The 26,795-nt window shown below is 45.7% G+C and overlaps 1 protein-coding gene and 1 long non-coding RNA gene across 3 annotated transcripts in view; one reads left to right on the forward strand and one right to left on the reverse strand.

The window, feature by feature from the left end:
- MAPKAPK5 (MAPK activated protein kinase 5) overlaps window positions 1-23,253 on the forward strand; it is a 32,144-nt gene extending 8,891 nt beyond the window's left edge. Inside the window, exons 6-14 of one of the 2 annotated variants that reach the window (XM_083629505.1) lie at window positions 3,791-3,876; window positions 4,751-4,846; window positions 7,733-7,813; window positions 9,266-9,453; window positions 10,318-10,438; window positions 12,166-12,296; window positions 13,307-13,428; window positions 18,364-18,468; window positions 19,278-23,253. In XM_083629505.1, coding sequence (XP_083485631.1) covers window positions 3,791-3,876; window positions 4,751-4,846; window positions 7,733-7,813; window positions 9,266-9,453; window positions 10,318-10,438; window positions 12,166-12,296; window positions 13,307-13,428; window positions 18,364-18,468; window positions 19,278-19,372 — 1,025 coding nt within the window. In that variant the 3' untranslated portion in view covers window positions 19,373-23,253. The remainder of the gene's footprint in view (window positions 1-3,790; window positions 3,877-4,750; window positions 4,847-7,732; window positions 7,814-9,265; window positions 9,454-10,317; window positions 10,439-12,165; window positions 12,297-13,306; window positions 13,429-18,363; window positions 18,469-19,277) is intronic. The other variant, XM_083629506.1, reaches the window with a different exon arrangement.
- A 1,628-nt stretch (window positions 23,254-24,881) lies between these two features.
- Window positions 24,882-26,412, reverse strand: LOC310769915. The gene is made up of 3 exons (XR_014551844.1): window positions 26,107-26,412; window positions 25,666-25,861; window positions 24,882-25,325 (listed from the first exon to the last, which is right to left on the reverse strand). It is a non-coding gene; the product is annotated as an uncharacterized lncRNA (long non-coding RNA).
- Between the last annotated feature and the right edge of the window lie 383 nt (window positions 26,413-26,795).

The raw sequence follows: 26,795 nt of genomic DNA on the forward strand, positions 1-26,795 counted from the left end.
GCAAAGGCTGATGGGCAGGCAGCAAGGCCTGAACAATGACTTGTCCAAGGATGGAGGAAGCAGCTTATTTTGCTGGCAGATGCTTTGAGCTCCAAGAAACATTGAATTTATTCTCTTGCAGCACGCAATTTTGGGGATTTCTAGTCTATGCAGATAAAGAAATAAAGAATTTTCTTCTTAAATAAAGAAGAAAAATCACAGGGATAGGGTTAGATGTTAATGAAATTCTTATCCGTGGGCCCTTTACTCAGGGTAAACTTAACATAGCTATGAATTCCCTGCTATCATAGCCGCTACAAAGCCTTTGAAGAAAGAGTGACGAAGTGTGTCATCAGCACAGGGTCCCCTAATTCAAGGCAGAAGCATGGTCTTGGGTCAGTTGAGACTCTTCCAGTTCTTCACACTCTGGAGATCCATGTAGGCCCAACCCTAGTGAGCAGGCCAGTGTGCAGTTTGTGAGAGCAAGTCTTGAAACTCAAACCCCTGGACCTTTGTGAGATGTGGGCAGTCTCTGAGCAGTGGAAGAACTAGCTGTTTTTGGGTCCTATGAAGTATCCAAAGAGAGACAGCCCTTTCTTAGTACAGCCGTACCTTGGAAGTCGAACAGAATCCGTTCTGGAAGTCCGTTCGACTTCCAAAACGTCAGGAAACCAAAGCACGGCTTCCAGAACAGTCATTTCTGGGTTTGTGGTGTTTGGGAGCCAAAACGTTAGAGAACTAAGCTGTTCGAAAACCAAGGTACGACTGTAGTCTGGTCCTCAAGGAATAGCAGGCTGAGAAATACTGTAGCACAAAGCTGAATAAATCAGTTTCCCTTCTGGGAACGAACGTGTATTTTTTGTATTCATGTTTGATGTGGTTGCTTGTTCCTATCTCTTGTCATGATTTGTGTTGCTGGTCTTTTTTTAAGGAATATGGTTATATGCCTTGGTGACAGGGTGACCTCTTCTCTCTACCTTTTTTTTGGGGTGGCGGGAGGTCTCTAGGTGCCTTGTCTCTTGTTCTAATGAAGTGTTACCCGTGAATCCACCTTTTGTTCTTTCTGTGTGTTTTCTGCTGCGACTTTTTCATCGCAATGTAATTGCAGTGCTTTGTTCTGATCTAACACAGGATAATTTCTTCAGGGAGAGTTCTTTCCAGAAAAGTAACTTGTTGGAGAAACATTAAATTCTAAGATTTGCGAAGGTTTTTTGCTTTTTGTTTAAAATAATCCTGCTTGAGCAGAGTTCTGTTCATTGTGGATCTGGTAAAAGGCATCATTAAATTCGCCTCCAACTTGCATGTGATGGAGACTCACTAAAGAGTCTTGCTGGTAGATGCCCCAAAGGGATGGTTGTGAATGCTATAACATTTATATTTCCATCTAGTTCCATCCATTTTGGCAGGTTGACAACTACTTTTAAAATACTGTTTCGAAATGATGTTTTCTTTTCAGAAACACAAGGTTAAATATATGTAGTTAGAATATTAATACAGCTGAATTTAAGCATTTGGGCAAAAGATTCCTGCATTGCAGGCGGTTGGACTAGATGACTTGTGGTTCCTTCTAACTCTATGATCCTATGATTTCTTATGTGTACGTCCTGTTGATTTAGTGGGAGATAACTTTAATCATGGGGACGCAGATGGCGCTGTAGTGTAAACTACTGAGCCTTGGGCTTGCCGATCAGAAGGTTGGCGGTTCGAATCCCTGCGGCAGGGTGAACTCCTGTTGTTTGGACCCAGCTCCTGCCCACCTAGCAGTTCAAAAGCACATCAAAGTGCAAGTAGATAAATAGGTACCGCTCCAGCGGGAAGGTAAATGGCGTTTCCGTGTGCTGTTCTGGTTTCGCCAGAAGCGGCTTCGTCATGCTGGCCACATGACCCGGAAAAACTGTCTGCGGACAGCTCCTTCGGCCAATAAAGCAGGATGAGTGCCGCAACCCCAGAGTCGTTCACGACTGGACTTAACTGTCAGGGGTCCTTTACCTTTTTTAACTTTAATCACATTTCCAGTTAGAATCTGTGGAAGTTAAAAATGCTTGACTTTGTCTGAATTGTTCCTTGCCTATCCTGAGAAGGGTGGGGTGTTAGCTCAAGAGTGCCTGGTTTTATCCAAGGTTGGTTGTGAGTGGACAGAAGTATAAATCATGGTTCTTGTGTCAACTTTTAAAATTTCTAGTAATTCCCATTCCAGAGCCCATATATACAGCTTTTTCAAGTCCCACTCCATGCTTTTACCATCGGCAGCCTCAATTTTCAGAAAAGAATGCTGTGAAGATTTAGTGTGCCCACTGGCCTGCTACCTGTTATATTAATGAAAATATTTACATAATTTTCTCTTTCTTGGAGCTAATTGTGCATTTTAGCCTGACATTTTCTGCAGAACAAATTGGCCACCTTTTGGTTTTTATTTTTTTTAATTTCAAAATCTGCCCTTAACAAAATTGAAACTGTTAGCACTGAACGTAGGTGGAAGGATCTTTGCTTTCAACTTGCACCTTTTAAATGGTGCCCTTAATCCTGCTCTGGTTCTAAGCGGCCTGCCATTCAAAAACAGTCATTGTGTTTCATAGTAGACTTGTGGTTTGCTGTGGTTGCTGCGTGGTCAGCCATGGCTGGAGCTGGTGATTGGCCCCATAGCAAGTTGCAAACAAGGCAGTAAATCTTCTGTCACCTGCCTTCATCTTTTAAATCTTGCACATAAACATCAGGGTTGAGCAGAACCTAATCACTTAATTACTTCAGAGATTCAGTTGGCCTGTTAACAGCAAATGAAGGGCCACTGTTGAGATACAATTGTACTATTGAAAATGTTTTTTAATAAGTCGGATTAACACTTTAGTCTTGGAAACTGAAAGCAATTAGCAACAAGCTGGGATGGGTGTGTGTGTCTTTCTCTTAATGTTTCCGGTTGACCCTGGGTCAAGGCAAGGCAATTTCAAGCACAACTTTTCCAACTGTCGCAAGGTGGGCTTTTGTGGTGTTCCCTCCTCTCCCCCATTGTGGCTCTGCAGGAACGCAAAGAGGTCCCTGCTCAGGTCTGCTGAGAAGATTAGGAAATGCTTGCTGCACTTCATCAGCTTAAACACCCAGAGAGGTGAAAGCAGGAGTTGAAAACATTCCCCAAGGGCCCAAGCAGCAGGCCGCCTTAAGCCTGGTTTTGCATACCCTGCTTTGATTTCCTACTTGCACCCTCCGCAATGGAACTCGCTTGCCTCAAACCATGAGAATCTGTGTTGTAAAAACAGAAGGAACCTTTGCTGTGTAGATGCTGCTTGCCTCAAGCTGGGATGGATGGCTTGATTGATAGAAGCAGCCTGCCAAGGCAGAAACAGCTGTTTGCTGGATGTGTGCCCTCTCCCCACCCCAGCCCCGGGAGTAAACCTCCCTCTTTGCCGTTTGCTCAGCAGTTTGTTTTGCTAGATCTCAGACAACCCTTTTGAAGAAATGCTCCACCTGCCCTTAGCAGTGTGCTTTCAGGATCTGTCTTTATTCCCCACATGTATGCATAGTCTTCCAGTACATGCAAAAGGGTAGGATGGGTGGGGGTGATCTGGTGGAGATTTGTGATCTCAGAACCAGAGCACAGAGACTGAGCCCAGAGTCAAGAGTTGTGGTGCTGTGTCTCCATCCCAGATCTCCAGCTGCTTTTCCTTTGACCTCCTGAGCCATTCTAAGGGACACCCTCTGTGGTGGTGCTGAGGGTATCTACTGTGCTCCTTTTCTTTTTTTAAGTGCAGATGCCATCATGTCAATGAGAGCCTTTTGGTTACTGTGTTTTGACTCCTTGTGCCCTCTTTCCAGATAGCTTTGGCTTTGCAACACTGTCATTCTTTAAACATTGCGCACCGAGACCTCAAGCCTGAGAACCTTCTTTTCAAGGATAATTCTTTGGTAAGATGAAGATTTGCTACTTTTGGTGTTGTTAAATCAGCTATGCTGCTGGTTAGTTCAAATCAGAATGTGAAATGGCCACTCTCATTTTGCCCCAAACTCACATTACCTGTCCCTCCGGCCAGCAGCAGCCCTTTCTGTCCCTGGGCCCTGTATGAGTTTCCCCTTTACCCCTCTGTAGCCTTGGCCCTCTTTTCCTAGGCCTCTTGCTGCCTCCCTCCATTCTAACCATTTCGCAGCTCCCTAGTTACCGTATTTTTCGCTCTATAGGATGCACCAAACCATTAGGTGCACCTAGATTTTGGAGGAGGAGAACAAGAAAAAAAGTATTCTGAATCCCAGAAGCCAGAACAGCAAGAGGGATCTGGCTTCTGGGGTAGCCTCTGGCTGTTCTGGCTTCTGGGATAGCCATGCCAAGCCTCTTCAGGGCAGCGGGATGAAGGCTCTCTCTGTCCAGAAGAGGCTGCACGCAGCTAAGGCAGAAGCCAGGAGAGGCGCTTCACTGAAGGGGCGCTGCGCAGCTCTCCCTCTCTGTGCAGTGCCATTCACCCCATAAGACGCACTCACATTTCCCCTTACTTTTTAGGAGGAAAAAAGTGTGTCTTATGGAGCGAAAAATACGGTATTCTGTCCTCTCCCTTTCAGCCAGCAAACTCCTTGCCTCTTAGCTTCTTTACCCCTCCCCCCTTTCTTCCCACTCAGGACCACAGCCCTCAGCGCCCGTGTGATCCCTGCCCCTCACCCCCAGTTCTTACATAATTTCTCTCGCAGAAGCTGTGCTTCTGTTGCCGAGTGTGAAATGTGTGCGCGAGGGGAAAGGGGTGAAATTGGGATTGAACCAGTCTCTCAGGTGTCCCTTGCTGCTTGCCTTTAGGATGCCCCAGTGAAGCTGTGTGACTTCGGATTTGCGAAGGTGGACCAGGGTGACCTGATGACACCGCAGTTCACTCCGTATTACGTAGCACCTCAGGTAAAGGATGGATTCCACCAAGAGTGGTCCAGCTGCACCTCTTCTCTGGACATGGATAGACTAACCTCTGTTGTCTGTGCTCTGGTAACCTTTAGGTTATATTACTGCAATGCATTATATGTGGGGCTGCCCTTGAAGATGATTGAGAACTGCAGCTGGCGCAGAATTCGGCAGCCAGGTTGCTCACTGGGGCAAGGCGGTCTGAGCATTTAACACTAATCCTGGCATGACTGCATTGGCTACCTGTTAATTTCCTGGCCCAATTCAAAGTGCTGCTTTTGATCTATAAAGCCTTATGTGGCTGAGGATCGTAGTACCACAAGGGCCCCTATATGAGCTAACCTGGACTTGTGATCATCATCTGAGACTCTGTGTGTCCCCTCCACAGGTCTGCAGGATAGCAACATGAGAATGAGCCTTTTCAGTCATGGCTGGCTCCTCTCTCTCTCTCTCTCTCTCTCTCTCTCTCTCTCTCTCTCTCGGAATACTTGCCCAAGAGAGGCTTGCCTTTCGGTACCAGGCAAAAACATTTCCACCAGGCCTTTGGTTTTTAATTATCTGTGGTCTCCATGAATGGGTGGGATGTTTTAATCCTGCTTTTAAAAATAAGCCTATCTTTTATATTTTTCCTTTGCTGGTTTTAATGTTTGTTTGCTTGTTTCCTTATTCTTAGAAGTAGCCTTGGGCTGCTTTTGTAGAAAAGGTGACTAATAAGTTTAATAAATAATCATAATTGTAACATAGATCTTCCCAGTACAGTCAGACCTTGGTTTCCAAATGCCTCCGTTATCGTACGTTTTGGATCCCGAACATCCGACACGGCTTCCACCTGAGTGCAAGAAGCTCTTGCAACCAGTTGGAAGCCGTGTCTCAGTTGCCAAACATTTCGGAACTCGAACGGTCTTCTGGAATGGATTACGTTCGACAACCGAGGTTTGACTATACTCTGGCCTGAACTGAATGTCATCCCTTCCCAAATTTCTCTGATGCTTGTACGCCTTAATGGAACATGAGTCTGCACGGAACAGAGTAAGCACCATAAGAATCTTGCAGAGGCAGTCCCTTGGGCCTGGTTGCTGAAAATGAAATCCCCCAATCTAAACCTCCCTATCTGGGCCACAGGACTCTTCCTGTGCCACACAACTTCTTCATTGGCCATACCCATCACCAGTCCTGTTCTGCACCCTCTCTGAGTGCTTCTGCCTGGCAGGAACATGCCCTTGAATAATGCCTCTTGCTTGCCTGGACGGAGGCTGAATCTGTGGGCGCGTGGGTGCCTAGAAACATCTGACTTTTGCATGGCTGGTATGTAGCCTTTGCATTCTGAAAGGTTGTGCACCCATGCTCTAGAAGTCCCGTCAGGTAGTTCTCTGTCCAGGCCCAACAAGCCTGAATGGCACTTGGGCAATAGGGAGTGCTAGTGCACGAGAACTTTCTGGCTGAGAGCCCTGACCAGAATAGTTGCAATATGCAAAACATTGCATATGCAGCACATACAAGCCTATTTTGCCGCTCAAGATGTTCTGTTCCTAGGCCCTCTACAAGACCGGGTGTCAGTGTACAAATCTTAGGCATTTCTTTTGAGCTTTGTCAACCTGAGTTTTGGTCTCACATTAAAAATAAATAAATAAAATCTTGAGTTTTCTAGCTCCTGTGTTGGTAAAAATCTGAAAATATGTCAGTAGTGCTTGTTGAAATTTTGGAGGCAAGAGGGAGGCCGAACAGTGTTCCGAGGGAATAGGGTTTTGGTGTGTTATATAACTCCTTTGCCATTATAACTAACGCAAGCAAAATAAATAAGCAGACATTTGCAAACTTTTTTTTTTTTTTACCATTCATGGACTTCAGCTTTTATATGCCAGAACAATGACAACTTTTATTTGTTCTGAGATCTTTGAGAGCAGCATTGCAAGAACAGTTGACAGCTACTGGCGTGAGAAGCTTGCCTTTAAAAATTCCTTGTGTAAGCAGCATCAGACGCATCTATGAGCCAGTGTAACCAGCTAGCTTTGCTCCCTGTTCCCAGTCCTTGCAGCAGGTCCCACCCAAGCAATGCAGAAATATTTAGCTGTCCCATACAGGCTCTCAAGGACAATGGAGGGGGGAAAACACAAAAGCACCCTGGCCAACAAATTAAATGTAAGGCAAACCCACTCAGTCACCCAGACCAGCCATGCAATTGGACAGGCAAGGGCAATAGAGGGGAAAACATACAAGCATCCTGGCCAAAATGGAAGGAAAGCGAGGAGACGAGGGAGAAAGAAAGATGGAGCCACACTCACACTCAGACCTCGCTGGGGGCACGTGCTGGGCACAAACAACTCAAGCACCAGGAGTGGGGGGGAATAGAAGGTTAAATGTAGGTGTTTACACGGAAAAGAGAACACAGCAAGGCAAACCTGGATGCCTGGGTTTTCAAAGCAGTAAAGCAATGAGCGCACGCTAGCCTCTTAAAGTTAAAAGGCATGCAAGGAACCAGACCCCCCCCCCCGACTCCAAACCTCATGGCTCTTCTCTGTGATGACTCTCCTAGCTGATGACTCAAACACAGCTGCTGCGAAGGAGGAAAAGGGGCGAGCCAAGGGCTGCCCTGACCTTAAGTGCCCCTAGGTCGGCCCGCCCCTGCTGCCAGCCGATTGGCTGAGGCTGCAGGAGATGAATAATAAAAGGGAATCCCTGGTGTGGGCGGGGTCATGAGCCTGCAACACCCCCCCCTCCTAAATTCGGGAGTGGCTCTCCCTGTTCCCAGTCCTTGCAGCAGGTGCTGAAGTCTGGTTATGGTGAATGTTTCTTGATCACAAAGGTGTGTCTTTGATGTTTCTCTCTCCTCTTTGCTGTTAATGTCTAAAGATTGCCCATGTTCCCCCTCCACCCCCCCCCCCGCAGGTACTAGAGGCACAGAGAAGGCATCAGAAAGAGAAATCTGGTATCATTCCTACCTCGCCAACGCCCTACACTTACAATAAGGTATGCTTCTCAACCCAAGTGTCCTTGGCTGTGTTTCAGGAATACCCAGCAGCTGTCTTTCCATTTGCCTAATTTTTCATGGGGAATTTTATGCCCAGCACAGAAGATGGTGGCTGGTATGGAATTCTGCTGTGTTAAGCACCAATTTTTTTGTGGTTTGTTGTTGTTGCTTTATAAAACGCATGTTTCCCCCTCTAAGTTAGGGAAATGACTTAAACGTTGCAGACACCAGCTGCAGAAATCAGTTGAAATGATTTTAGAATGTTGTATTATTTTACTGTTGTTAGCCGCTCTGAGCCCGACTTCGGCTGGGGAGGGCGGGATAGAAATAAAATTTTATTATTATTACTATAATTGTGTATAGGGAAGAGGGAGTGGAAATGTGTGTCTGCATGATTACATGCCATTCTTTTGTGACCTCCAGTCAGTTTCCTGGAACTATGTACACCCTCGGTTATATTTCTCCTCCCACCATCAAGCTCTTCCTAGTGTATATTAAAAACACTCTTCTGCCACCTGTTTGCATTGTATGAGAGACATTTGTGCAGAAAAAGAAAGGGGGGACTCTGTTGTACGCATTGATTTGCCTAATGCAAGACTTGCATTTGACTTTCCCCAGTGCAGAGTTTGCCTCTTTCTTCAGTGTGGAATATTTACCCAGCCACATCTATTATCAGCATTAATCATATTTGAAAGTTGCTTCTCACCCAAAGCAACTTGTGCTAAAATGAGTTAAGAACATCCAGTGCAAGTCTGAAAACACAGCTATACAGCTAAACAAATTGGGGCTTACTGATTGCACCCCACTAAAAGAGATCACAGTGCATCCCTTCAAAGCAAGGGTAAAAGCCCAGGTAAAGAGAAAAGCCTTTGCCTGGTTTCCAAAAATAGATAAAGACTGTGCTAAGCATGCCTCCTGGAGAGAGCATTGTATAACCAGAGGACTACCACTGACAAAACCCCCAAGCCTCCAAACCACTCATGGAGGGGCACATAAAGAAGGTGCCTAAAGGTAAAGGGACCCCTGACCATTAGGTCCAGTCGCGGCCGACTCTGGGGTTGCGGCACTCATCTCGCTTTATTGGCCAAGGGAGCTGGCATACAGCTTCCGGGTCATGTGGCCAGCATGACTAAGCTGCTTCTGGCGAACCAGAGCAGCGCACGGAAACGCCGTTTACCTTCCCGCTGGAGCGGTACCTATTTATCTACTTGCACTTTGACGTGCTTTTGAACTGCTAGGTTGGCAGGAGCAGGGACCGAGCAACGGGAGCTCACCCCGTCGCAGGGATTTGAACCACCGACCTTCTGATCGGCAAGCCCTAGGCTCTGTGGTTCAGACCACAGCGCCACCCGCGTCCCTTGAGGGTGCTTGGGGGACACTTATTCCTTCATCCCAACCCTCTCAAGTCATGCTCCATACAGAGTTAAGATTCCTTTTTATCCTTCTCCCAGAGCTGTGACTTATGGTCCCTGGGTGTCATCATTTACGTGATGCTGTGCGGCTACCCACCTTTCTACTCTAAGCACCACAGTCGGACAATTCCCAAGGACATGCGGAAGAAGATCATGACAGGGAGCTTTGAATTTCCAGAGGAGGAATGGAGCCAGATCTCTGAAATGGCAAAAGACATGGTGCGCAAGTAAGTCCCATCACCAGGGGGTTGTGCAAAACTCTCCCAGGTGGGTCAGTCATGCTGCCTGTAGTGCTTGTTGGGGGGGGGGGTGTCACAGCTAATACAAGCAGGTGGAGGCTTCCATTCACATAGTGGCTACTTCTCAGGCATAAATCGGTCTCTGCCACAAGTATCTTTTACCGTGGAGAAGGTGGGGTATGGCTTGGCCAAAATGGTCTTATGGGCCAAATGGGAAGGTCCTAACAAGGCCCACAGGAGAGGTTTCCTATTCTTTTCCTGCATAATCAGAATGTGCTCTAAAATATGCTGAACATTTTCCTGTGGTGGATTGTGTGGGACAGTATCAGTGTCTCAGCCACTTCTAGGGATTGATTATTTATTTATTTAAATATTTATATACCGTTGAACCATGAAAATATATCACAGCGGTTTACAACTATGAAAACAATAAAATCATAAAAACTTAAAAACAACAGATGGTTCTCTATTACCTTCTTAATGAGAGGCCTCATAAACCCACACTCCCTTGCCTGGTGCCTTCCAGGTTTTGTTGGACTACGGCTCCTGTCCCTGACCATTGACCGTGTTGGCTGGGGCTGATGGAAGTTAGAGGCCAGTACCATTTAAAGCAAAGGGCACCAGGACGCAATGGATGTCGCCTCTCTGTAGGTGTTTGTCTCCCGAATTGACAACTTGAGCTCACTCTGTGAAGGAGGATGAAGATGGTAATCGGAGAAGAGCTGACGCTGAGCTGCTCAGGGTTTTATGAAGTCTAAAGGCACACTTGGAAAAATGGAACAGGATAGGAGTGCATCTTTTAAGGGAACGGGTGGGTTTGTGATTGATGTTTATAACTCCTTAAACTCCTAGGCTGCTGAAGGTGAAGCCGGAGGAAAGGTTGACAATAGAAGGTGTCCTGGATCATCCTTGGCTGAACTCCACGGAGGCTCTTGATAACATTTTGCCCTCTGCCCAGTTAATGATGGACAAGGTTTGTACTATTTTTGGCTTTCCTAAATAGATCGTTTTTAAGGCTCAAGAAACATTGGTCAGCAGAAAATTATCCCAGGCCCATCTACTTGTCTAGGCTAGTATTTGCAGTGGCGATATTCTCCCAAGCGTCTAGTGAGCAAGGATAAATACTTCTCCTCTTTTTTTTATATATAAAATAAATATTTTTGCCTTTATTAACATTACTAACAGTCCAAAAGTGTGGTAGCAGGCTATTGCATCATACCACACACAAAGCAAACAAGCAGTAAATAGTAAGAGAAAGAAATGGGGACGCATCCATATAATTCAAAACATCCACATTTCCTGAGCTGGCATGGATGGTGAATGTTGAGCTCCTAAATCTGAAGCAAAGGAAATAAAACCCCACCAGATGACGTAAAAGTGTTCTGGATCCCCCTGGAAACACATGGTTTATAGGTAGGTTTTTCATACATGACGTAACTTGTCCTCATGAACACTGGAGTGTTTGTCAGCTTGCGCCATTTGCTGTTGCTGTTGGGGAGAAACTGGACCAAGAGGTGTCCCTCCTGTTGCTATGTAAAGTTGCAGAGCAAAGATTTGTAATCCTAGGCAACCCATGTGTGCTGCTGGGCAGGTTGCAAGGGCAGGAAATCCCAGAGCTTAGGGACAGCCACTAAGGCAAGCTTCCTCAACCTCGGCCCCCCAGATGTTTTTGGCCTACAACTCCCATGACCCCTGGCTAGCAGGACCAGTGGTCAGGGATGATGGGAATTGTAGTCTCAGAACATCTGGAGGGCTGAGGTTGAGGAAGCCTGCACTAAGGTCACTTCTTTGAGCACCGTTAAAGTCCTGACTAAGCACAGGACTCTCAGGAGTTTTAGACTCCCTGTCTTAAAAGCCGAGTTTGATTTTAGGAGAGGAGGCAATCCTCTTGTGCCTGCAGCTCCCCCGCCCAATGGGCTTTGGATGCCAGAGCCAGGGCAGACACTGGAGCACCGATGGCAGTGTGGTTCTAATAACACATCCCTGTTCAAAGGCAGGTTGTCACATTTCCTTGAAGCTTCCAAAATGATGTTTGACAGCTGACCATGCTTTTACGGAGCCCACTTCCAGGAGATCTGAAATTGTTCACTCAAGCGCTGTCTGTCTGTGCTGTTGATGGAAACCTTGCATGGCAAGTTCATGCCAAGCGCTTTCTAGTTAGAGGCTTTTGTAAATCGCTCCCTCTTGTCAAGAAGTAATCTAAATACAGTGGACACTCGGGTTGTGAACGTGATCCGTGCGGGATGCACGTTCTCAACCCACAGCATTCACAACCCACAGTGGCGCGTCTGCGCACATGCGGGTTCCGATTCAGCGCTTCTGCTCATGCGCAAAGCGCGATTTAGCACTTCTGTGCATGCGCGACCTCCAAAACCCGGAAGTAACCCGTTCTGGTACTTCCAGGTTTTGGCACGTCCGTAACCCCAAAAAAAAAACGCAACCTGAAGTGTCTGTAACCCGAGGTATGACTGTACTAGGCTGCTGAGTGATCATTCTGAGCCAACCTTATTTTGGGGTCTGTATCCCTTGGGGTGGGTCGCATCTCTCTGTGGCCTTCAGGAAGCAGGTGCTGACTCAGGCTTAACACTCCTCTTGCGGTTGGTTTCTGTTATCACTTCTATGCGTTAATTCATAACCTGACTTGTGACTTCTTCGCCTCCCTCTTCTCTCTTGCCCCCTGCCCCGCCCTGATTGTACCAGGCAATGGTTGCTGGGATTCAGCAGGCACACGCAGAGCAGCTGGCCAACATGAGGATCCAGGATCTCAAAGTCAGCCTCAAGCCCCTCCATTCTGTCAACAACCCTATCCTGCGCAAGAGGAAGCTGCTGGGGTAAATATCCCAAAGCAAAGGCTACAGGAGGGGGCAGTTCAAGGACAGGGGAAGGAAGAGCTGAAAAGAGTCAAATGCTTATTAAGGAAGAATAGTGAGAGAAGCCTTGCAGAGTGGGGATGGGAACTCGTGGCGTTCTGGACATGGTTGAACTCCAGCTGCCATCAGACCCAGCCAGCACGGACAGCGGTCAGGCATGAGTGGGAACTGCAGCCCAATACCTGGATGGCCGCAGGCTCCAAACCCCCGGCCCCCCAATTAAAAAATCTGCTAAAGCAATAAACTTGTCCTTGGGAAGGAGCTGGCCTGTGTGGCCTGTTTGAAACACACAGCAGGCACCGGTCTTGGAGGTCTTCCGCTTCCTCCAGAGCAGGGATGGGGAGCCTGCAGCTCTCCAGATGTTTTTGGGCTCCAGCCCACATTGGTTCCAGCCACAAGTCCCCCACTGCTATAGCAGAGGAGCTGGGGACCTGCCCAAAAGCGGACAACTGGGGCTAGGAAAGTCATGGGCATTGGGGGTTGGGATGGTGTCTTGCTCTTGAGGGTGGCTCCCTTCTGGAAGGAGAAATAGTTTCTCTGAGGCTCTTCTTCCAGCCCCATTGCCCAACAAGAAAGTGAAAGGGGTGAACAGCAAAGGGAAGAGGATAGCTTTTTTTAAAAAAAGAAGGGAAAATTGTTTTACTTTCAACGTCTTCATCATAATCTGCAGTAATGGATGCATGATGCTGTTGGGAGAATTTCTTCACAGCCACTAAATATGTGCTTGGCAGGGAGCTGGAGTGGTGGGGAATCCCAGAAGATGGAATAAGTGTAGAAGGAGGGAACAAGCTCAAAGGCAAGGAATCTCCGTCTTGGTTGCTCCCTTACCTCCGGCACAAGCTTCTTCATGAGCGGCTAACGTCTCTCCTGGCAAAACAAGAACCCAGAACTCCCACCTGATACTAGCTGAAGGAGGCTCTGGGCAACCCTGATGCTTGGGGCACTCACATTTCTCCGCTGTCTCATTACAGAACAAAACCGAAGGACAGCGTGTATATCCACGATCCTGAGAACAGCAGCGAAGACTCCAATGTCGCCCTGGAAAAGCTCCGTGACGTGATTGCCCAGTGCATCCTGCCACAGGCTGGTAAAGGTCGCAGATTTTAAGACAAGCTGTGTTTCTGGGAGAGGGAGATGGTGGGAGGGCTGCGGGCTGTCTGTGCTTTTGAATCCTTTTCCCAACAGCCACAGTTTGCACTTCACACTGGTTTATAGCAGCATGGAAGCATAACGGTACACGCAGGTCCCGCTTACCGAAAACAATGCATTCCCTGGAAAAAATTGGTTAGGCAAGCGTTTGCCTAATGAGTCCATGATTTCCATTATGATACGATACGATATGATACGATAATCTTTATTGTCATTGTCCCATACAGAACAATGAAATTGAAAAATCTACATAAAACATTCAAAACCCAGCAAGCCTGCTATCCCAGCTATCCCAACCTGGTTAGCCCGCTAAAAACTCTGATACCCCATTTTTAAATACAATGTACTCCCATAGAGACTCCTTACACTGCGTTTAAAACCAAAATCGCATTTGGGTAGAAACTGTTTCTCAGGCAGCCAGTCCTAATCTTTATAACCCTGTACCTTCTTCCAGAAGGCAGAAGCTGAAAGAGATAATTTCCGGGGTGCGCACTATCCTGTGCTATTATTGCAGCTTTCTTATGGCACCTGGAAGCATAGATTTGATCCAAGGTGGGAATTATTCTCTTCGCAGACTTTACAACCCTGGACAGCATTGTTTTTTCCCTGACCGTGCAGCTCCCAAACCACACACACAGACCATAAGTTAATACACTCTCCACAGTATAATGGTAAAATGCCATCAAGAGGTCCTTTGAGAGATTGTTTTCCAGAGGATTCCATTGTTTTCTATAGGAACATTTCTAATCCATGATCTCTCCCACCCCCCTTCTCACCATGGTTTCTTCCTAAAATGGCTGCAGCCAAGCAGCGAGAAAGAGAGACAAAGGAAAAACAGATTTGTCTTATCTCTCCTGCTCCCTGATTTGTTTGATCTCGCTCTCTGCTCCCTCTCTCCGTGGTTGCTGCACCAAAATGGGTGCCGTCAGTCAGCAAATGACAAACAAGTACAGAAGTGGGCAAGCTGTGGCTGTTTGAATATCTGAATCGGCCACGTGTGTAACAAGATTTGGGCATCGTTCTTTGTGTTTGGATAAGCGAATATGCGGATAACAAACGGGCAGATAGCGGGACCTACGTGTATAGTATCTCATAACACAGCCAGAGTAACAGTGCGGCAGATCACTTACTGGAACAAGCTAACAAAAACAGGAAAATGTAAAATGTCTGTGTGAGGGATAACACTGAAGTTACCAGGTGGGCTTCCTTCAAAACAACATTTCATAAGTGGGGTACCAGAACTGAAAATGTCCACCCCCTGTTGATTGTATATTTTTTATCTAGAAATGGAACTTTCGTTACTGAGTACATTAAAGTTTTCTCTCTGTTTGACGTGTGTATCTGTTGTAAGGACAGCTGTGTCTGGCCCAGTGACCTTGCCTAGACTGGCCCTATAGCCCGAACTATCCCTCTGTCTCCCTCTACTGGCCACTTAACATTTCGCCACCACTGACATGCAATTAATACTGGTTTTTAGACTTTCCCAACATTCTGCTCTGGGAGTGGATCTGAAAAATAATGCATATTTTACGTCCCACTTTTCTGTCTTTAAAAACAAAAAGGCTGCTAGCAAATTTTTTTTAGAAAGCCATTAAAGCAAGTTAATGTAGCAAGACCTCCGGGTATAGGGTGGTATATACTGGACGGTATACTGGACGGCCTCGGTCCAGTATACCTGAAGGAGCGTCTCCACCCCCATCATTCTGCCCGGACGCTGAGGTCCAGCGCCGAGGGCCTTCTGGTGGTTCCCTCATTGCGAGAAGCAAAGCTACAGGGAACCAGGCAGAGGGCCTTCTCGGTAGTGGCGCCCGCCCTGTGGAACGCCCTTCCAGCAGATGTCAAAGCGATAAACAACTACCTGACATTCAGAAGACATCTTAAGGCAGCCCTGTTCAGGGAAGTTTTTAACGTGTGATATTTTACTGTGTTTCTGGTTTCTATGGAAGCCGCCCAGAGTGGCTGGGGAGGCCCAGCCAGATGGGCGGGGTATAAATAATAAATTATTATTATTATTATTATTATTATTATTATTATTATTATTATTATTATTAAGGTAAAGGGACCCCTGACCATTAGGTCCAGTCGTGACCGACTCTGGGGTTGCGGCACTCATCTCACTTTATTGGCCGAGGGAGCTGGTGTACAGCCTCCAGGTCATGTGGCCAGCATGACTAAGCCGCTTCTGGCAAACCAGAGCAGCACACGGAACCGCTGTTTACCTTCCCGCTGGAGCGGTACCTATTTATCTACTTGCACTTTGACGTGCTTTTGAACTGCTAGATTGGCAGGAGCAGGGACCGAGCAATGGGAGCTCACCCTGTCGCAGGGATTCGAACCACCGACCTTCTGATCAGCAAGTCCTAGGCTCTGTGGTTTAACCCACAGCGCCACCCGCGTCCCTTAGGGTGGTATAGAAATTCAATCAATAATAATAATAAAAAAATACCCCTTTTACATTCAGTGAGATATGCTTGCCTTGGAATCCACCCAGAGCAGAACACGGAAAGTTAAACATATATTTAATTCAGGAGTGTAACAGTCAGAACAAGCAGCCTTTATATCTTGCGTTAACGTTGTAGTTCTGGTTTCCTGATCTAGCATAAGTTCCATAACGGCTATTATAATATATCCCTCATCTCATTTCTCTGTGTGTGTGTGTGTTTGTGTCCTTCACAGCCACTCTCTCCCCCCTCGCTGTCATTTCCCCAACAGACAGACTCTTATCGGCCAGCCTCAGTCCCCGCAAGGCTCCATTCCATTCCCCTCCTGTCAAATCATTTCCTCACTTGCTCTTCAGCCACAGCAGCTCTTAGCCACGTGTTGGAAGGCTGCCACCAACAGGACCAGACAGGCCTTGTCCTAGGAGCATTTCATGACAGGTGCAGTGATTGAAAAGGCCTTCTGTGAATAGCCACACGGACTGGTGCTTCCAGGTTATCCAGAAAAACCAAGGGCACCTTTCTTTATGGTTCTTGCCCTCCTGCCTGCACATCCTTATAAAATCTTGATGCTAGGCTGGTGCCTGTCTGAGTGGAGGCCCTCGTTCTTTGGAATTCGCCATGGGGATGTCAGGCCAAGCTCCTTCACTCCTGGCATTTAGGCACCTTGTCAAAATGCACATCTTAGGCGTCTTCTTTACATTACTGGTTCTGATCTGATTTTAACTGTTGTTTTGTTGCTGATTTAGTATTTTTAACTGCAGGTTGTAAGCTGGTTAAATAAAAATGGGCCCTTCTTCCACCTTCTTCCTTTCACTTATTCCCACAGTAAAAGTGGTGATGAAAGGAATAGCGGTAACTTATGTCCCATCCCCACTGCCTTTTCACTCCATGTTGAGCAGCTGGGGAGGTGGGCAAGCACTGCAAAGGGATGGGAAAGAGCAGAAAACAAACTGGGGAATCAAAAAAGAGCTGTAAAAATCCATACAGAATAGAAAAGTCAGCTCCAGAAATGGGCAAGTTCCTAGTGTGTTTCTGCTATATCTTTAGAAATGGGCAAGTGCAGCTCAGCCTGGTTAAGTTAACTACAGCAATTATTATTATTATTATTATTATTATTATTATTATTATTATTTAATTATTATTACTACTAAATATTTACACCCTGCCTGCTCCCAAGCTGGGACTCAGGCGGTTCACAACATTATAAAATATAAAGTAAAAAAACAAACGAACTAGTACAAAACAATGATTGAAGTACATCTAAACACATTTAAAAACCAACCATTAAAGTCCAGGTTGTCCTCACAGTGGCCCAGTGGTCAGCATCATCTTGGTTTCCAAAGGCCTGTCTGAATAAGAAGGTCTTAGCCCTGCTTGCAGAAGGATAACCAAGATGGAGCAAATCTAACCTCCCTTGACTTCGTTGGATTAATTGTACCTCTCAGGTAGCTTCACTGGATTACGTTTATGAAGGAGCAAATAGGAGAACTTTCCCTTGACAGGCACTTACTCAAAAATGGACTTGGAACTTAACAGGTTTGGGATTGTGGCTTTTCTGTTTTGTTTTTTTTTATAAGATATTTATTAGAATTTTCCATTTTATACAAACAAACAAAAAATTAATTAAAAAGAAAAAATAATAAAAACACATAAAGTTCATAACTTATTTTTCAATAACATACTTCCCTGACCTCCTCATACCTCCCCTTCTTGTATTCCAGTTCAAATTGTTTATCCAGCAAATCCTTATCTCCCAACATTACAATTAAACCCCTTATTTTCTATCCATCTTCTTAAATTATTGTAGCTTAAACTCTTAGTTATATACAAAGAAAAAAGGGACCATTTTTTCATATTCTTGTGTGCCATTACAGCTAGAAACCACTTAATTTCAATCCAACATCACTCAACATTCATTAATATTGCAATATTTTTGTAAGTAGTCCTTGAATTTCTTTCATTCTTCTTCTGCCGACTCTTCTCCCTGGTCACGGATTCTGCCAGTCATTTCTGCCAATTCCATAAAGTCAATCAACTTCGTCTGCCATTCTTCCAGAGTGGGTAGATCTTGCGTCTTCCAATACTTTGCGCTGAGGGGATTGTGGCTTTTCTGGATGGCAAGGGCCTTCCCCACTGCAAACAACCAATGCACTCCCCAGTATTCCCTCTCCTGAATGCCTCTTGTGTGATTTCAGTTAAGATGGGGCAAAGTTGTGGGACCTCAGCAGACATCAGAGTTGTGAGATCTGTGGCCTTGTGGGTTCCCCCGCCCATTGAAGACCCCCCCCACACTTTTATTTTGGGGCTGAACCGCAGAACATTTGATGCATCTGCACTGCTGTGGGGTGGGGGTACAGTTGCCCTCCTCCTCCCGTCTGTGCAGCCTTGGCGAGGGCTGTGGGGGATCCTCCTGTGACGCTTTTCCCATTCTGAAACAGGTGAGAACGAAGACGAGAAGCTGAACGAGGTGATGCTGGAAGCCTGGAAATATAACAGGGAGTGTAAATTGTTGCGAGACACGCTGCAGACCTTCAGCTGGAACGGTAAATATTTATTGGCGTTAAAAAAGTGTGGGGAGCCCCGCCTCAAGAGGCCTTAAGCACAGCTGAGCATCCCTTCTGCCCCACTCTCTGGTTTCCCCAGCCTTGATATCACCTCTACTCGACATAATCTGTCTCACGGAGTTGTGAAAATAAAGAGGGACGTTCCGTGTATGCACTCTTGAGTTCCTTGGAGGTCAGTCAGGATCCAAATGTGATAACAAGAATTGTGTGAAGCTGCAGCTCTCTGTCCATGCTCAGTGATGGCTCTATTATCACCGTACTGAACTGTTTGCAAAAAAACACTTGCCAGCTTTTGTTAACTTCAGGAATTGTTGCAAAGGCTGAAAAGGGCCCTCCTTATGTTCTGCTTGGGACCAAGAGGCACCTCCTCTGACTTGATCCTTTGCCTGGCCTGTAGTTGCATACACACATAATGCCAAGCCATGGTTTGTTTTAACCATTTGCTCAGTAAACCACAAGTCGCCCTTCATATAGGCAAAGAAATCACAGCTGCTTAGCAGCTGCTGTTGCCTTGTGCCTCTGTAGCTTGGTATCTGGAGTGGGGTGGCTAAGCAAACCATGGTCAACCAGGGCTGCTCAGTTCAGACACAGTGCCAAACCATAGTTAAAACCAGCCTCAGTTTGTAAGCCAGCAAAAAATCATTGCTTCACATTTTAGTTTGTTGCCAGGAGGCAAGCCATGGTTTCATGTCATATTTGAACTAAGCCAATGAATGCATTTGATAGTGTCTTTCTTTTTCCCCATTTCACCAGTTTGGGACTAACCAAGGTCATGTCTTCTATTTTAGGCAGAGGATTCACAGACAAAGTGGACCGACTAAAACTTGCAGAAATTGTGAAACAAGTTATTGAAGAACAGACAAACTCCCATGACTCTCAGTAGCTGGAGCTGCCTCTTCTTAACAAAGCAAAACACCCCTCCTTTTTTTTAACCATTTGAGATTTCTCCTTTAAAATGTAAAAAAGTATTTTTATGTAAATTAATAAATCACAATTATTTCATTTAAATTTTCATGCAGCTTGAGAAATGCTGTATAGATGTAGATAACGAGAATCATTGGTACTGTAATATTTTTTTAAAAGCTCAGTTCCTCAGAAAATATATATATATATATAATATAATTTTTATGTACCGTTTTAACACATGACTGTTAGACGGGGCAAATTATGATTGTCTTCTTTTCAATAACCAGATGCTGTCTTCTGTCCCTCCAGCTGCCTGTATCAAATAGTTAACAGCCTGTATCACTTAGCCTTGTTCTAGTTCTGCCCTTTGCATTCAGCTCAGTAAATTACTTGAATTTAGCACTGAAGGATACGAACAGCATGATTGTCCTTTGTAACTTTTCTTCCAAGGCAGCTGCTTTGATGGCAGAAGAGCTGGCTGTGGAGGGTGACCCAAAGAGGCAACCTGCCTGCTCGTGGGTCTCTTGAGTTTCCTGCTGCCCCTCTTCCCCACCCACCCCACTTCTGAAGCTGAAAAAGGACAGAAACCGGCCCTCTAACCTGGATAGGTTGGTTTTCTTCCTTTCCTTTTTTAAAACAAATTCATTTAACAAAGATCTGTACATATTTCTAGTTTTTTATCCTACGACACGTTTGCGTTTTACGACTTGACGGATGACGGTTTTATAGAATTATTTTGGTACAATCCCTTGTGCCGTTTAGCCTGTAAAGTGCCGCTTCAAGGCTTCTTAGGAGCTGTTGACTTTTCACGTGGATACTTTTTCATTGCTCACTTACTTCTGGGGTTGTTTACACTTGGTTTCCTGAGCCATATTGCCTCATCAGTTGCTATGCTCCATTTTTTGTCCTTTTACTCGTTTAGCTCATTGCTCACCTCTGCCTCTGCCATAATTTTGTGTAAGTCAGGACTGGAACCCTTGCCTAACAAGGATGCTGTCTCAATGTGTAACAGCCTTTTTCTTAGTTCTTTCCAACAATTCCCAGTGGAAAGTATTAAACTGATTGGTAAATTTTCAGGTGGGTGCCCTATGTTTTTTGGTTTCAGTCTTCGGTGCTGACAGCTGTGTTGTCAAGCTGGGAGGAAGGTGCATCAACAGGCCACCCTCCATGCTTGTTCACAGCTAATAAATTGGGGCAAGGCGTAAGTACAAAACCATGAGAGCCAGTGTGTAGTGGTTAAGAGCAGTAGTCTTGTAATCTGGTGAACCGGGTTCGCGTCTCCGCTCCTCCACATGCAGCTGCTGGGTGACCTTGGGCTAGTCACACTTCTCTGAAGTCTCTCAGCCCCACTCATCTCACAGAGTGTTTGTTGTGGGGGAGGAAGGGAAAGAAGAATGTTAGCCGCTTTGAGACTCCCTAAAGGGAGTGAAAGGCGGGATATCAAATCCAAACTCTTCCTTTTCTTCATGATCTGACTTGGACACTAAGAGCACGCACCAGGAAACTATTGGAGAAGGCCTTCTCTGGACATGCCCACAAGCCAAATGTCAAGTGAAGATGGGCCTTTTGAAGTCTTGCTCACAGCAGGATTATATTCACTGACGCTGTGCAGAGCGAGGTTCATAGAATTAGAATTGGCCCAAAGGGTCGTCTATTCCAACCTCCTGCAATGCAGACGGAGGCTTCTACTTACAATAGCAATGCTGAAGTGGAAAGCGGCTCTTGGATGCTCTTCAAAAGTTCCAGGTGAGGTGAATCTTTACCACCAGCTTGTCAGCTGGAATTTACTTCTGTGTGGGAACATCAAACTATCCAGAAGCCAATGTCTCTGGTCCTCAGTGAAATAAATAGTAGCATCTTCCCTTTCAGTATTGTTCTGCTCTGAAAATTGGCACCCGTATTCTTCAAGAATTTGACACACACCTTTGTTTTGGAACCACTGTTCCTCGATTTCCCTCCCCACAAAGGGCATTAAGAGTGACTGGCTTGCAGTGGTGTGACGAAGAACTCACAACAGTGGTTCTTTGCCATTTTCTGCAGAAATTCTGTGGCAACATACATGTGCAAAGAGTAGACTGTGGCGAAACAAGTGTGGCTTTGAGGCTGTTCGTAAATTCCAGTGGCTGACCCCCTCCCCGCTAGCATAAGCAGTTCCCAGAATGCTCTGCTTTCACCACTCTGGTTAACAAGACCTGGCAACCCTTGCCAGATCCGTCACTTTGAACAATAAGGAAAAAAATGGATTAGATTAAGGTTAGTATGGCAACTTGAGGTTGAAGATCAAATGCTGTTATTCCCCCCCCCCTTTATTACGAAAGATTAATTTTATTTCCTTAACTGTTTTAAGTGGGTTTATTTTTTTAAAAAATGCCCTGTTATGCTTCCAGCATATCTTATTTTAAAGGAGGTTAAGTGGCTGAGATCTCTGGGTTGGTTTTGGTTCTAAGTATGTGTTTCATAATACAATACAAGGCAAGGCAGATACTGGATAGGAGTTTTGCTTTCAACGGACAAGTCCATGGGGAGTGGGTTGCTGAGGAAGAATTCTTCTTGAAAATACCAACAGCCCACTCAGTAGCTCAACCACCAAGCATGTGTAGAACCTAGGCGTGGCTATTTTGTTTACTTCAGAGGAATACTTGCACAGATTTGCCGTCACTTTTGAAGTAAACCAGGGGAGCTCTTGCAGGAAAGAGAGCTTCATACGTACATAGGAAACCTCTGCATCAGTAGCTGTTTTCTGAGTTGGGTGGACAGAAATCAGTAAGCAAAATGGGACAAAATGAGTTGTTCAACCTTCTGTTTTTCCACCCTGGCAGTGCTTCTGGGATAATGCGTTTAGAGCCACCTTCCCCAACCACGTCCTCCGCATTTTTTGGACTGCAACTTGTATCATCCATTTTTAAAAAATTGTTTTCATTTTCTAATACAAAAAGCAGTAATAGCAATAATAAAGGAAAAAGATAAAAAGTGATCTAAAGAAGAAAGAGAATGGAATATGAGGTGAGAGAAGGGAGGGGTAGTACTCCAAAAACAGCATTATAATTCCAGATGATTGTCCTTCATGAGCATATTATCCAAAGGAATCCCTGAGGTAGCTGCCAGTTGTGTTCCTTTAATGTATGATGCAATAGAAGGTTTTAGAAAATCTGTCCTTCGCTTTTGGATTGCGCAGGGTTCAGCTGCATTTTGTTATAATTTCTACCGTTAAAGCAATGGCCCAGATCCGGTGGTACCAGGAGTCTTGCAAGTCTCCTGCAGCTGACTTCTAGCGTTTGGCCGAACCAACTTGACACTTGGCCATGCCGTGTGGCTGATGCAAGTTGTAGTCCAACAAATCTGGAGGGCACCAAGTTGGGGAAGGCAACTATAGAGGATTTGTGGAAAACTTCCAACTTTCCCTTTGGCCAGAAAAAAACCTGTTTGCAAAGGTACCAGATTCATAACAGCACCTGCCAATCATTCGTGGAACTGGAAATGCAGGTGGGTTTCTTTTTTTCTGATGCAATGTTTTGCACATTTATTTTCCCTGTTGGAATTTTCTCAGCAACCCCTCACTAAGGTGGGCATCATGTTCCAACTAGCTCATATGAGCTTGTCTGGTTTGTTATTCAGAGTAGCAGGGACTTGTCCAGGAAAGGGGAGTTTGTTCTGAGGCTGCCTGGCAGCATGGGTGTAGCTGTGAATCCTAAATTCAATCGTCGTTCTCTCAAAATCTTCTTTCTTCACCATTTCAGTGTGTCTTTTGGTTGTACCATGGTTCGGTTCAGTTCTCTCCCCCCGCCCCACCAGTATTATATAAATGTAAATATTATGCATTGGTGTACATAAATAATTTTACTAAAACTTTTAAAAGTATCTGGCTCTTCTTGAGTTTTTTTTAAAAAAAGTTTTAGAAATTAAATTGCAGATTAGCATTTTAGCAATGGGTATCGTCTCAAGATCAGTCGAGTGCCCTCATGGCCAGATAGCCAGTTTCCTCACCCCCAGCCATCTTCTGCATGGCAAAATTGGGCAGAGTAAAAAGTCTTTCTGCATTTTGCAGAATAATGAGGTCTGTTGATAAACTCCACCAGTTTTTGATGAATGGCTTCCCATTGCCCATGTAATGCATTCAGAGCTTGTTGACATTGACAGTTTGGCTTATGAGGGTGCAGATCTAAATCAGAGGTGGGGAACCTGTTCTTTACATATGTTGGCAGACTCCCAATTCCTATCCACCCCAACCTGCAAGGGCAGGTATATGATAGAAATTGGAGTCTTAGAGATCTCCCATCCCTGGTCTAAATGCTCTTTCCATCACAGTTTTGTCAGTTGCCCCAATATTTTAAGCATGTATATATGTTGCAAAACGTTGGAATAAAGGACTAGACCAGTTCAAAACGGCCCAGACTAGTTCAAACCAGTTTGGACCAGCACAAATCAGCATGGACCGGTTCAAACCAGCCTAGACCTGTTGCAACCAGTCTGAGCTACTTCCAACCAGTCTTGGCCAGTTCTCTGACGTTATCCGATTCACTCGAAAATGGTTCCAAACTGTTGCAAATTGTCCCCTGAAAGGTTTGGCTGTGGAAAGAGAAAGGTTTTTATCATAGGTCAAACAATCAGCCCTCGAGGCCTTAACCTGCAGAAAAACATTTTTTTGAAAAAAATCCCTAACCCGCAACAATTTCAGTAAAAATCTGATTCACTCAAAAATGGTGCCAAACATTTGCAAATTGGCCCGCTTCAGCACTTCACAGCCCTGCTGGAAACCAACGCTTGAATCCAAGGTTGTCTATTGGAAGGCCAATTTGGAGGGTGTGCAGGGAGGAGCACACCCTACTTTGAAGAAGAGGGGGGAATCCTGTTGGGAAAGGAAGAGTGCTGCTGTGCTGGGGGAAGAGCAATGGAGCCTACAACCTGTTGCCTAAATCTATGCTGCTCTTCCCTGGGATACATGTTCCAGATTCACTCCTGGCCCCCAAGGAAAGGGGGTCAGACTTGGTTTATTCAGCTGATTAAATAAGAGACAATTGACTTCTCAGGTCAGAAAAAGGGTCTGCAATACTTCCAATTTTTGTTACACCCCCCCACCCAGCCTTTGAAGAGCATCCTTTCTTAAAGACTATCTACACCTCCTGCGGAATGCAGGTGGCGCTGTGGGTTAAACCACAGAGCCTAGGACTTGCCGATCAGAAGGTCGGCGGTTCGAATCCCCGCGACGGCGTGAGCTCCCGTTGCTCAGTCGCTGCTCCTGCCAACCTAGCAGTTCGAAAGCACGTCAAAATGCAAGTAAACGGCGTTTCCGTGCGCTGCTCTGGTTCGCCAGAAGCGGCTTAGTCATGCTGGCCACATGACCCGGAAGCTGTACTCCGGCTCCCTCGGCCAATAAAGCGAGATGAGCGCCGCAACCCCAGAGTCGGTCACGACTGGACCTAATGGTCAGGGATCCCTTTACACCCTCCTGCATATTTAGTTTTGTATACCACTTCTCAGTTTCCTGGTTCACCTGCGACTGTCACTTTATTTGTACTGAAACAGTCACTTGGCCCTTGAGCAGAATGTGTTTCTTCCAAGGCCTGGGAGGAGGATTTCCTTCCCACTGGTTGTTTCCTGAATAGGATTTTCAGGTCCACCGAAAAAGTGTAAGATCCATGGTCGAACATCTTCCTCTGTGGGACCGGTGGCTTCCGGTGCATCCATCCCCAGAGAGTTTGGAGGTTCAATGTCCACCACAGGTTTGGGATGGTAAGGCTTCCTTTCCACTTCTTACCAGGTCACAGGCTGGAACCGATACCTATAAAGATAGGGGAGAAAATGGGCAGGGCAATTGCATGTTCATTCAATTAATCATTTCCTGTTGTCCTTCTTGGGTTAGGATTGTCTTTGCTGTAACCACAGGGAATCTTCGACCTTGAAGCTGGGTTCATCCACAAACATGTCCTCATCTGCATCTCAAAAGGGAACAGGTAGAGGAGGAAGGAGGTGAGGTTGATGTGGTGTGAACACACTGGCATGAGCACGAGTTTGGCTGCACCGGTGTGTTTGCACTGTGCCAACCTTACTCAACCCTGCCAGCACCAGCAATGTCCGTAGTGGGAGGTCATATAAGTGCCAGGACTTTACCCTGCCCACAGTGCTAGCTGCAACCCAACATGGAAACCCTATGCATAATCCTACTAAATCTAGTTGGTTTAATAGCAGTATTAGGCTAGCAAGATCTTGTGAGATTTTCCTGAAATCTCAAGATCTCATGAGCTCTGTAAGATCTTGCAGACGGCCACTCACCTTTTCCAGTCGGCACTGCGTCCAGTGCTTAACAGCAACTTCGTCCTGAAGCCTCCAGGTTCCCTCTGCCTCTATGTCCGAGTCCTTCTGCCAGCTGCCTGGGGTCATTCACAGGCCGACGTGTGTCTCTCTTTTCTCATTTATGGCGCTTATATCCAACCTGGGATCTCAGAGCAGTCTCGAAGGGGTTTCCTATCTAATCAATAAAACGACACTTAAACAAAATCATAGAATTGTAGATTTGGAAAGAACCCCAAGGTGCATCTAGTCCCATCTCCTGCAAAACAGGAATCCAATTCAAGAATCCCTTGCAAATGGCCACCCAACCTCTGTGTATAAAAAAACCTCCAAAGAAGGAGAGTCCACCACCTTCTGAGGGTGTCTGAATTGATATCCCATCTTTTACTCCAAGGAGCTCAAGATGACATACATAGTTCTCACCTTCTCATTTAATCCCCACAACCTGGCACCAGGTCAGCCAGTGAGCTGCACAGCTGAATAAGGAGGTATTTGAACCCTAGTCTCTCCCAGGGTTTCCCCTTCTGAGAAACAGCTCTTCACTTCACTCACAGAAGCTGCTCAGTTCTGCACCTGATGAGCAGTTGCTGGTGGGGTTTAAAAAAACAAACAAAACTGCAAGCATTCTATGATGTCACAGTAGGGGGCTTGCAGGCGCTGGGCAACTGAAGTTGGCATGAGTGTTACATAAATCTTAAGGTGCACACATAGCAGACACACACCCTAGAGAAAAAACAATCCTTCACCATTCAAATATTATAAAATATTCCCTGAAAAAAAGACACTTTCTTTGAGTTCACAGAGTAATCCTGACGCCATCTTGACCCTCTTGATGACCCAATATATTTACTCTGCAGTTGAAGGAAAAGCCTTTCCCAATAGTTCTTTTCACTTACAAATCCTTCAAATGCTATAAACATCTCACATAAATAGGGGTAGATCTGTGACAATAGATTCAAGAACTGTTGAATCTTTACCATTTCAAGGGAAAGATTCAGACTGGTCAGGAAAGGGCAACCAGCAAACTGTCAGGTATCACGACAAGAGACAAGCCAGGAGAGAAGACTGCCTCTTGTGATGTATGTCTGATGCTTGTTGGGTGGGCAGTGGTT

The sequence above is a fragment of the Podarcis filfolensis genome, assembly GCF_964270895.1.
Source record: "Podarcis filfolensis genome assembly, chromosome: 8".
Classification (NCBI taxonomy): Eukaryota; Metazoa; Chordata; class Lepidosauria; order Squamata; family Lacertidae; genus Podarcis; species Podarcis filfolensis.